The 12,579-nt window shown below is 44.3% G+C and overlaps 1 protein-coding gene across 2 annotated transcripts in view; it reads left to right on the top strand.

Moving 5' to 3' along the window:
* Positions 1-384: 384 nt before the first annotated feature.
* cyth1b (cytohesin 1b) overlaps positions 385-12,579 on the top strand; it is a 38,185-nt gene continuing 25,990 nt past the window's right edge. Inside the window, exon 1 of one of the 2 annotated variants that reach the window (XM_084323920.1) lies at positions 385-539. In XM_084323920.1, coding sequence (XP_084180046.1) covers positions 512-539 — 28 coding nt within the window. In that variant the 5' untranslated portion in view covers positions 385-511. Of the gene's footprint in view, positions 540-10,079; positions 10,430-12,579 lie in introns of those variants that run through there. The other variant, XM_084323919.1, reaches the window with a different exon arrangement.

Below are 12,579 nucleotides of genomic sequence, written 5' to 3' on the forward strand. Positions count from 1 at the left end.
CTTAGTCCACATTGCAGCCGGCTTGTGGGAGGCAAGAAACAGCGTTCGTGACAGGGGAGGGTTGAATTGGATGATACGAAATTGGGATGGGAGAAAAATATAGAAAATGGGAGAAAAAGTGGATAAAAAAAAAGCAATTGTGTGTATTGAGCTGTACTGTATTGTACCCATTCTGCAATCTGTTAATAAAGTTTTCAATCAATCAATCACACACACGCACACACGCACACAAACAGTAGTTTGCTGTTTGCTTAAAATTACCTCTGATTGGTTGGTGCTACTGAAGCCACGCCCCTAGTACTCTGCCACATGGGTCGAGGTGCGTCGGTTCGGGTGTCTCTCTTTCCGAAACAGTTGTCATTTCTTGGAACGGACATTAAACGTCAAGTGCCTAACGCCTAATGAATGAGCGTAAATTTGCCCTAAAAAAACATTTTGTTTGTCGACTTTGAAATTATTTTGGGCGAAAAGTCTTCAGGTATTTTATGCACGTCTACCTCAACAAACAGAAATGGTGTTGAAGTCGGAAGATGGAGTTGGTAAGTTGCTCGACCTAATTATAGCAAAGGTAGACACTAGATCGGACGGCCTGGAAGAAAATGTTTACATTTATTTAAAAAAAAATTAAGTAGTGGGAGTGATTAAGGTTAGGGTTTATAAACGACTTTTAAGGTTAAAACGATGACGACTTGCGCCTTTGCAGCTTGGCCAGCGAACTGACGACCCCCAATAAAATACCGATGACCCCGTCCGATCGACTAGCATCAATCAACCATTAGCAAAGTTAGCTTTAGAACCAAGTTATCTTAGTAGCTAGTATCTATCAACAAAAATAACTTACCAGCAAGCACACATTGTCGCCCCACGTAGACGGTCAGATGTTTTAGTATTTAACTTCCAAATGGTCCCGACTAATTGTATGCTAGCGTTCATTTCCAGGCATGTTTAGGGGACAAGGGTCCCCATTATATTGGACAACATTGAGGCGATGGCATATTATGTGTTTATTGTGCAACACTGAATTCATAATGCACACGGTCATAAATACTCTGAAAGCATCCATTGATTTGGTTTAAAACGAGACAGTCTCGGTTCTCTCGGGCTCTGTGTCGTTACTTTACCCACTGGTGCTGCGCATTTCAGTGTTGCGCTTGACCACATACTTAGATGTATTTGTGGCGGCCCAACACAATATCAAACAGACCCACCACAAATAAATATATCAAACTGATACAGCAACACAAAATGGCTCATCTCGCATGTACAACACAGTCCTCTCCACTGCTCGACTGTATATGTTGCCTGTCCCAGTTTGCCACCACCACCACAGATCCTAGCCTAACTACGTGAAACATTCCAGTTACTTGTGAGGCCAGGTCAAACTACTGTCTGTAGGAGAGATGGATCCTAGTCTAACCTATATCCATATACTCATACATATTGCCAATGCCTAATATGTATGTATGTTTAATATGGTTTATTGTATGTGGTTTATGTTACATGTCCATTATATGTTTTTGTTGTTGTTGTTGTTGTTGTTGGTATATTTATTACCTATTTTTTTTATTATTATTATTTTGTATCCCTTGCTGTGCTGCACTGTTAGAACAAAGTAATTGCCCAATGGGGACAATAAATGTCCTTATCTCATTTTAATCTTATAGATGATTGATTGGTAGATCTAAATATGAGCTTGGATGAAGTTTAATAGGAAAAAAAACATTAAGGGGTCAGGGATGACCGAAAACATTTTCCTCAGCTGACTTTTCTGGCCATTTTGATCCTTAACTGGAACACCCGACCTTAATTGACAACTGTTGTGTTTGGAGGATCAAGAGAAGAGGGCAGGGTTTGAGACATGTCAATTATCTTGACCTCTAGATCCCTTTAGTAAACGCATTCAGACAAAGGCACATTGATGGAGGTTGGTGTGCCAGCTGCTCAACACCTGTGAGCCTGGACAGACTGGTGGGTCCATTCTCTTCGCTCTCTCTCCATCCGATCCGTACCTTTTCTCGTCTGGATGTTCCTCTTTTTCCTTTCAGCTGCTTGTCCTGTTGTTTATCGGACACTAACAGCCCAGAGGCGGTGTGTGAACACAGTCACCAGGGAGCTTCACCAAAGCCACATGATTATGTCATTGTTTTGAGCATGTTATCCTGGGGGGCAAAGAACATTACACTAGACAAATGTGACCTTGTGAGCAGAACATAACGTCTGTCTGGAGATTCGAATAAGACTTCATCTCAAAATACAGTGAAGGCTCTAGAGAGCCAGGTCTAGGGCCGATCTCAACTGCCCGACACCGGAGAGAGCAGCTTCAGTAGATAACTGATTTCATGAAGTGTGTGTGTGTGGCTGCTGCTGCTCATGTGATGGGTGGTTGACAAGGAATACTGAAGAGATGTAAAAATCTGCCAAACAGAGGACTGTTTGTTCAGCTCCAGTTTGTTAGTCATGGAATTTTAAGCCTGCACTTGATTCTCCCTGCTGTTGACAAGCGTGTCATGGGTCCTAACAGTGTACTTACCTGTCACACTACACCACTTACATCTGGTCAGAATAGCCTACTGTGCTTGCCCCACACACACACACACACACACACCCAATGTCTCATCTAGGGCTGCGGTTAGACTGACTGATGTTATTGTTTTCGTTTAGTTTTGAAGATGAGTTTAGCTTTTCCAGGTCGCAACCTAGCAGTAGGCGAGTCAGACATTCGTTTTGCAACCTGAGCACTTTTGTTTTGTCACCTGAGCACAGTGATGTAGTACAATGCCAAAGCAGTAGGTGGCAGTAGGTGGCGAACATGAAGGCAATTTTCAACCAATCAGAACTTGAATGAGGACACTCCACATCCTGTTCAAAATCTCAAAAGCCACCATCTTTAAATGCCTCCGCAAGCCATTTTAGCCAATGAAGCATTATTTTTCAGCAAGAAATAAAGTGCAATAAACAAAAATGGATACATTCACTGTGTTCTGCCTCATTTGTTGATTTGTTGATGAAACAAAACTAACATCAACACAAGTGACCACCAAGAGCGGATAGTTTAGTCTCAAAAAAGATCGCTGATGTTGTTAGCTACATTCACTGTGTGTTCTGCCTCATTTGTTGATGATTTGTTGATGAAACAAAACTAACATCAACACAAGTGACCACCAAGAGCGGATAGTTTAGTCTCAAAAAAGATAGCTGATGTTGTTAGCTACATGCTAATGTGAATAGAATATGCCAGTATAACAGTATAGCATTGTGGCTAGCAGCTAACGTTAGTTAGCCAGCCAGCACCAGGATGATATCGGGAGCTATCAGTAGCTAGATAACATTAGAGACAACGCCTCATGTATTAAACAAAAGTGAATTGATGACTGGGCCATTTTGTTTAATGCTTGTTATGTTGAAAGAGGGGCTCTGAGCTAACAGGGTCTGGTAGCTAACGTTGGCTCACGTTAGCCAGCTGCTCATGCAATCGTTAATGCTAGCAGAATGAATGGATGTAAACTTTATTTAACATATTGCAGAATGGGTACAATACAATACGGCTCAATACAAACAATTGTTAAGGGAATGCAGACTGTTGTAGCTTGTACTGGGGTCCTTATAACAATAACTTGACAACACATGGTAGCTGCAGCTATAGCTCTGTTGTCACCGGACGTTGGTGAGGGCACGCAGATGTGGTTTGATTGAAAAGTTTATTAACAGATTGCAGAATGGGTACAGTACAGCTCAATACATACAATTGTTAAGGGGATGCAGACCAGAGAAAGACTTTTGTCTTGTTTACATCAGGGTCCCCCATTTTCAATTCATCATATGACACACACGACATACAGATGGACAGTACTGCTACATCTATACATTTATGACATACCAGATTTGCAAATACAGTACTGTTTGTGATACTAAAAGAATCCAGAAAAAGAGTATATATACATTTGACATAGAAACTGTACATTGGAGGAGGTTGGGTAGGTGGGGTGGGGTTGGGTGGGGCTGTACATTGGAGGTGGGGGGGGGGGGGGGGGGGGGGTTGGGTAGGGAGGGGACACTGTACATTGAAATACTGACATACATTTGACATAACTGTACATTGGAGGAGGTTGGGTAGGTGGGGTGGGGTTGGGTGGGGCTGTACATTGGAGGTGGGGGGGAGGTTGGGTAGGGGGGGGGCACTGTACATTGGAATACTGACAAGGCCATACTTGGTCTTTACTGTACAACTGGGTTAGGACATTTGTAGGGGCCAGTTTCGAATTGCAGTCTCCCGTAGGTGTTCTTTGAGAGTGTTTTTGAAAGTGGGTAGTGATTAGGCAATTAGGCTTGGGCGGTATGGCGGTATTACGGTATACCGGGGTATTTAGAGATACCGACGGTATTGAAAATCAATACCATCAAAATCACAGTTGGGGTTCAGTTTCTATTTACACTGAAACGGAGTTTCGACGGGGACTGCATTGGTTGTAGTGCACAGACACACAGCACGGCCAGCAGAGGGCAGGGGAGGCGGTCCGTATTTCCCGCACAGAGCTGAGCTGAGCAAGATGGCGGCAGCATTGGCTATTGTGAGTCACGTGAGGAGAACACAGAGGTGCGTCACACTAACCTGTATGCATTTCCTCTATCTCTGAGCAGACTGCTAAAGCAATAATAATAATACGTTACCATTGAACGATGAAGCGTCGAAGTTAACCACGTCACTCCAGCCCACGATGAGCTCCCTGACCACAGATGGCTAACGTTTTGTCAAACAAGAGCTAAACTTGCACACACTTGTCACATTTGGACAATTAAAGGACTGGAGTCTGTTCGGATTTAAGCAAAACCCTCACCGCCACGAGTCGCCAGTGACTTCATCCAGCACAACGAGACTACGAGAGACGGGGGCATTTCTTTGGGAATGTAATATAAAACGGGGTGAGTGAGTGTTGACATTTTTTAATCCTAATGCAACTGGCTCACGTTGATACGATGGTGCCGGGCTGCCGGCTAACTAGCTACCGTTAGCTCACGTCGATACCTGAATGGTGCCGGCAGGCGGCTGTGGGCTACCTTCTGTGATTTGTTTACTTCGAGGTTGAAGAAAGTGCACTTTCAGGTTGAAAGAACGGCCCTAATCTCAACGTGTATATTGAGATTAGGGCCGACGACGAGTATATTGTTAGCTCCGCCGCCGCCGCTCCCCCCCCCCGCTGATGAAAATGAAAGTCATACGTCATATACCGTATACCGGGGTATTAGGTCATCAATGACGGTATGACGGTATGAAAAAAATGATACCGCCCAAGCCTAGTAGTGATTCACATTCCTTTACAGCTTTGGGTAGGGCGTTCCACATTGATGTGGCATAATTGCAAAACGTGTTTAGTCCCTTGTTTGAGCCGAATCTGGGTTTTACATGATTTGTGTTGTGTCCCTCTGGTGTTGTGATCGTGGTATTCACTGACCTTTGGGAAGTATTTTGACATGTACATGGGTACCTTGCAGGGCTCCAGACTAACTTTTTTCACCACCGTCCCAGAACCGTCCCGAAATACAATTTTAACCGTCCCAAAGTGAATGTAACCGTCCCAAAAATCAAATGTAGTTTCTTTACTTTGGTTTTGTTGTCTATAGTTGTTATTGCCATAAGAAACACCTTTCAGAGAAGGGGAGAATAAATTGATTTAGTCAAAAGGCTCCCATGGTGGAAAGATTTCACAAGAATAATTATGATTAAAAATAAATATAAAAAAAAGTGTTTAACAAGGTGCTAGTATAGGGATATTTGGTCACGGTGCTGTTATAGTCAACCAATTGGAGCCATGTTGATTATTCCTTCCATAGGAAAATATATTTAAATGTATTTTATTTCGTTTTATTTTTTTTTGTTATTACAAATGTGTGTTTATGGTTAAAAATGTTAGAGATAAATAAAGATCAAATCAAGTTTAGCTTTAAACTACATAATGTCATTGCATTGATACTAATACAAATCTATACACTGAGTATGAGGCTGCAGCACTGCAGATATACCCTACTCCAACGATCCACACGGACATTACACGGTGTTGCACTCGTTACCAAGTGGCTCTGCAGATATACCCACCCTACTCGGCTACAAGGCTCCGTTGGAGAGGATCTGTTGTGATTTTTGCACAATAAATATTCAACATTCTCTTTTGAGACTCCGCCTCAGACTCTTATCATTTGGCACTAAAAGCTAAACATTGTCACCGATATGGCTGTCCGCAACATGTCATTAATTGTGTACGCGAGGTGGTTCAGTGACGACGCTAACATGAGCTAGGTTAGCTAGCATGTAGCTGCAGATGGAAAGACTAACTTTACTGGTGAAAATGTGATTTACGTTGGAATACTCCTTCGCCAACTTGCTGTACTTTGCTTGCAGGTCTGCAGCCATTATTGCTGGATTATGATTAGTCCCAACTTTAGCCAAGGTAACGTTAAGCTAAAACTAGCTCTTCAGCTAATGCTAACACCAGCAATCGAACCCATCAGAGCTCCCCGTCACACTGCTCTGTCGGGAGGATGGCATTTAAGAAAGTATCTGCTGTTAAAATGACAAACAGCATTGACACTTTAATTCACGGTCGGTTAAACACACGTTTGTTTTATAATGCTCACAGCAGACCGCAGTGTTGTTGATAAATTACGTGGGGATTTAAGTTCCGCAAAAAAAGGTTCCGCACCGTTGCAATCGTACGGTGCACAGCGCGTACTGTACCGGAGGAGAGGTGGGTAGGAACTTGATGCTGGATGAGCGTATTGCTGCGTTGGGAGGCGGAGATAGTCATTGGATTTGGCAAATCACGCTACGTTTAGACTTCATTTGACAGCAATATATGCGCGCACTGACAGTCGGCCAATTGACATTTTCTGTGAAAAAAAAATCCTCTCCGTCCCGGATGCGTCCCAGCAAAGATTTCTGTTCGTCCCAAATCAATATTTGATCGTCCCCGGGACGACGGGACATCGTTAGTCTCGAGCCCTGGTACCTTGGTCGTGTAGTGTATCTTGTAGACCAGGCCCATTGCAAGTTGCTGTACTCTGTCGTCTACTCTAAGCCATCCTAGGTTGGCAAAGTGGGCAGGGGTGAGGTGGGTTCTAGAAGTCAGGTCAAGCAGTAGTCTGACTAGTTTGTTTTGAGATGTTTGTAATTTGGTTTTTAGTGCCTTTTGAGGTGCTTTGGTACCATGAGGTGCAAGCATAGTTGTAGTACCCTTGAATGAGTGCTCCTGCCAGAGTCTTCAGGGTATTCTTGTTTACCAGAGAGGAGATCCGGTACAAGAATCGAGTTCGTTGGTTGACCTTTTTTATTACATTGGATGCCATTTTGTCACAGGAAAGATTAGCCTCTAGGATGGAACCCAGGTAGGTAATTTCATCTTTCCTTGTGACAATATTGTCACCCACTGTAACTGAGAAGCCGTCGGTCTTGCTGAGTTTGTTATTTGAACCGAAGAGAATGGACTCTGTTTTGCCCATGTGTAATGATAGTTTGTTGTCGGCGAGCCATATGCAGATTTTGCCTAGTTCCGAGCTGAGGGTTTTTTCAACCTGTAACTTGTTCTTGTCAGAGACCAGCAGGGCTGAGTCGTCCGCAAACAGGAACAAGTTGCAGTCACAAGCTGACGACATGTCATTTGCATAAATTAGGAACAGTAGCGGTCCTAGTATGCTTCCTTGTGGAACACCACAGTTCACTGTGAGGGGGGGGGGGGGTAGGGTACCGTTGGGTGGGTATCTACTGCGCATGGGCGTTGAGCAACAACGGCTCCGCGCAGATTACACGACACGTTGTCGGCGAGTTTTTGGCGTTTTTCCAAAACGGAAACACAATTTAGCGTTTTCAGTAGGGCCAAAACGTTTCCTGCCAAAACGGCATTTCTATCTAACAGGGACAGCAAACATATTCAAAACGAACACAAAAACAGTCTGTGTAACAAGGGCCTAGGAATGCAACAAACATGGTTTAATTCATCAGGCCAATGGATCTGGCTAAAGCAGGAGGTACCAGGCTAAAGCAGGATACTGGGCTAAAGCAGGATATACAGTACTAGCCTAAAGTCAGGATAGTACCAGGCTAAAGCAGGATATACAGTACCAGGCTAAAGTCAGGATATACAGTACCAGGCTAAAGTCAGGATATACCAGGGATATACAGTACCAGGCTAAAGCAGGATACAGTACCAGGCTAAAGTCAGGATATACCAGGGATATACAGTACCAGGCTAAAGCAGGATACAGTACCAGGCTAAAGTCAGGATATACCAGGGATATACAGTAGGGGTGCACCGATGTATCGGTCGGGTATCGGTATCGGCCGATAAGTGCCTTGTTGACTGCAATCGGCCGATAAGCTCGAATATGGCGATGGCAGTAGCCGATAAATATTCGTCAATTTGTGTCTCGTCAAATGGCAAAAAAAAGTTCAGTTGCGTCGCGACCTGCACAACGCCGCCCCCGGCCCACACACACACAAGCTACTGCATCAAAGTCACTACTTATGATTAACAAATGCATTCGTTTTGTGGCATTAACGTTATATAGTTAGTGTTACACGTTCAAGAACATCAGCATTATTATTTACCCGAACATAGCACGTAGCAAGCATAGCACTCAATTCATAGCTCAGTTCCTTCCGTTGCTCAGAGCCCGTACTGAGTTGTACCCATTCTGCAATCTGTTAATAAAGTTTTCAATCAGACACATGTATAGAAAGGCTTTGTTTTATTATAACATTCGTTGCAGTAAAATCATTATGCCTCGTTGCGGAGCTAAACGTCGGCCGCGGGGATGTAACGTTGTTGTTGTAGAGCACCCGTCAAAATCAATGGTGGACAAAAGCGGAAGTAAAAAATGTATACGTGCTTGCCGATTGGTGGTAACAGCAGAGGCGGGTGCAAGCGGTGTGTGACGTAATTGGCAGAATCGACTGTCAATCAAAATTTCATTGGTTGAGAGCTCTGGTTGAGACAATAGTATCCAGCTGCAGCCCGGTAGACCCATACTGGGAGAACTAGTATCTAGCTGCAGCCCGGCAGACCATACTGATAGAGTGCTATTTCTTGATGTTTCCTTTTTTTAAGTAAGTAAAGAGGCCTATGTTCATATCGGTGAGCACAATTTGTAACACAAATATACAGTAGTTTCATAAAATAAAAAAAAAACGATTACAAAAATATATATATATATTACAAAAAAAAAAAAAAAATTACAAATTTTTTTTGCCACAAATATCGGTATCGGCCGATTGTGTTAGTTGAACAATCGGTATCGGTGGCAAATTTTCATATCGGTGCATCCATAATATACAGTACCAGGCTAAAGTCAGGATATACAGTACCAGGCTAAAACAGGATATACTACAAAGCAACATGTATGGCAAAAAAAATAAAAAAAAACATCTGCAGCTAGACAGATAAAGAATCATAGGTTGTTTACATCTTCCCAGTTCCTCATTGTACCAATGCCAAAAATTTTATAAATCCATATATGTTCGCCGCTATATATCTGCCCAGATTTGCTCATCGGTCCAATGGTGATTATATAATGCATCCCTAAAATTGAGGGATGAGCCAGTGGGTTAAGGTGCTCCTTAGCCGTCCCGGCTCCTCATAATTGAGAGTCTGCGAGACATTGGTCTTTGGAAAGATCTATTCACATATTTACTATATGGCTGAGTTATTAGCTGTCATGTTACGTTAGTTAAATTTCAACAGCAATTGTGAGACTCTGTTACCCCTTGACTGAAGCCCATTGCCAAACATTCCTAACCTTCTCTTACGCTCATGTCCACACGGGGGCGCATGTGGTGCTGGTGCTCTGTTGAGTGAAGGAGGAGTCAAGAGGGAGGCAGGCAGGGGAGAGAGAGATCTGAGAGTAGGGCTTTCCCCCCACACTGTCAGCAATCAGTCAAGCAGAGCACTTCTTCCCTACACACACACCCACACTGGCACACTCGTCCTAGTATTTTGGTGGCCTCCTCCCTCCTTCTCCCCTGCCTTCCTGTGCCCTCTGGCAGAGTGAGAGCTCTGGGATTAGGCTGGAGGCAGACCAGCAGGCTGGCTAGATTGTCGAACCACAGGATTGGAGGGCCGCGTGGGGACAGGACTGGATTACTTCCAGGCCGCCTGGGGCACTGGGCTGAACGGAGAACGACGAGCAGTCCGCTCTAGTACTGACGTGCGCTCCCAAGTTTGACTCGTGGATCAGAACTGCCAGCGACACCGGGCAGTGGATAAAGGTGTTGTCACTGTCAGAACGTGGTCTATGTCTAGTTGTCTACTGTGGACTACCAGACTACCGTCAAGAGTGGGGAGTCTCTACTGGTTCTGCTGTACTGGAAGAACGGGACGCACAGCTGATTGGAGACGGGAGGGTGAAGCCACTCTTAAGGGCAGAGGCTCTGATGCTCACACTGGTAGGAAGAAACTCCAAGACAATGTGTAGGAGTTGTGTGTGTGGAAACTTCTGCTTTAAAGTTTAGGCCTTATTGTGTGTCAAAAGAGTCACTGTGATGCTGCCCGGAAACCCAACTAGAGCATATGGTGACTACTGATAAAAACAGTGGTTTTTTTTGGCGAGTCTGTGTGAATTGTCATTGCGTTATTCTTGACCTTGAAAGGATGCAATTTCTTACACAATGCTTATCAAGCTTTTACAGAAAGTTGATGAGAAAGAGAGGGCAGGAGAGGGAGGGAGAGAGGTTAGCTGCATGTTGTTCAGAGAAAAGTGTCTTGACGTGGTGTCCCATTACTTTCACTCACTCACACGCACACACACACGCACACACACATACCAGGCTGACCTCTAGACTATGCAGTGCAGCTGGTTGAGGAGCCATGACTCATAAACCACAAGTTATGTCAGGAAGTGTGTGTTTGCTTTAGTAAATGTGTATTAATGTGTGTGTATGCGCTGGGGAGATAGTTGGGGGATGTGATTACTTCATAAGCCAGTATAAGTCCATTTGATCTCATCTCCTGGCTTGATGAAATAGCCAATGCCGTGGATTGTAAGTGTGTGCGTATGAATCTGTGCACGCCAGTGTTATTCTTGTCACCATGTTTAAAACGGGAGCTCCGGCCTAGTTAAACCTTTTTTCTTTTTTTTCATCTGGGCAGTTGGCAACATGGCACGTGTGATGAGTGAGAGTAAGTGTGTGTGTGCACCATGGCAATGATGTCACAGTCTAACTGAGGCTGTGACAGCTGTCCCATCACCTACTGGTACTGTAGGCCTGCTGGTTTTCACTTTGGTTCTTTTTTCCAATGTACCACAGGCTAAAACGGTGCTACTTTGGCCGACATCGGAACGAAGTCCCGTTTCTTACGATGACGACTAGCTGGAATACCTCTGCATGTGGTTTTCTAACGACTTCTTAAAATAGATGTTGACCATGCGGTGCTGCCGCTCGATCCGTCTCTCACACGCCTTCCTTTCTGTCCCCGTTTTCATCTCTCGTCCCTCTAATCCTTTATCGGAGGTTATTTCTTATGCCATTTCTTTAGAGATGCAACGATACTGATACTCTGAATGTCGGGAGAATTTCCCCAACACTTCAGATCTAATGCCCAGAGCCATGTGTGGAACATGTCGGGAGTCTAATGCCCAGAGCCATGTGTGGAACATGTCGGGAGTCTAATGCCCAGAGCCATGTGTGGAACATGTCGGGAGTCTAATGCCCAGAGCCATGTGTGGAACATGTCGGGAGTCTAATGCCCAGAGCCATGTGTGGAACATGTCGGGAGTCTAATGCCCAGAGCCATGTGTGGAACATGTCGGGAGTCTAATGCCCAGAGCCATGTGTGGAACATGTCGGGAGTCTAATGCCCAGAGCCATGTGTGGAACATGTCGGGAGTCTAATCCCCAGAGCCATGTGTGGAACATGTCGGGCAGGGGCGGATGTAGGATTGTAGGAGATCCGGGGCTTAGCCCAGATAGGTGCCCTTTATTTAATTTTTTTATTTTTTTTGGGCAGGCAAGGGGTGGTTTGGAGGGGGTCAGGCACCACCCCCTCCACGGCAGATTTTTTTTAATTTTTTTTTTACTTTATTTTTTAGCGTTTATCGCTTTTCTGGTCAAGCATGACCGACAGAAACGGGTTGAAATGGGATGTAGAGCAGGGGAAGACATTCTGAGAAATGACGGCGGGTCCGGGAATCGAACTCGTGTCCCCCAGATCCGTGACGAGCACGGTTTTCCCCGACGCAGAAATAGCGCCGAGATATACGGTGAGCTACGGGAGCTCCCCGGCATATTTTTTTTGAATTTAATGAACCTGTACGTGCAATTTCCTGCAATATAGAGCCTTCAATCTTGACCAATAAAGCTGCTCTTTTCACTATAAAACTCAGTTAACCATAACGTAGTTATGGTTAGATTTATATATTGGGGGGGGGGATATATCATATTTTTCATATGATCAAAAAGTGGTGGAGCAAGAGCATACCTTTGCTCCCCCAAGTTCAATAGTGGGAGAGCAGAGATGCTCCGAATGCTCTTATGGCCAGGCGTCTATGATTCACTGATACAAAGTAAAATAGTGCAGTGCAATAAAATAGTTAGTA

Source organism: Notolepis coatsorum, assembly GCF_963971535.1.
Source record: "Notolepis coatsorum genome assembly, chromosome: 10".
Taxonomy (NCBI): domain Eukaryota; kingdom Metazoa; phylum Chordata; class Actinopteri; order Aulopiformes; family Paralepididae; genus Notolepis; species Notolepis coatsorum.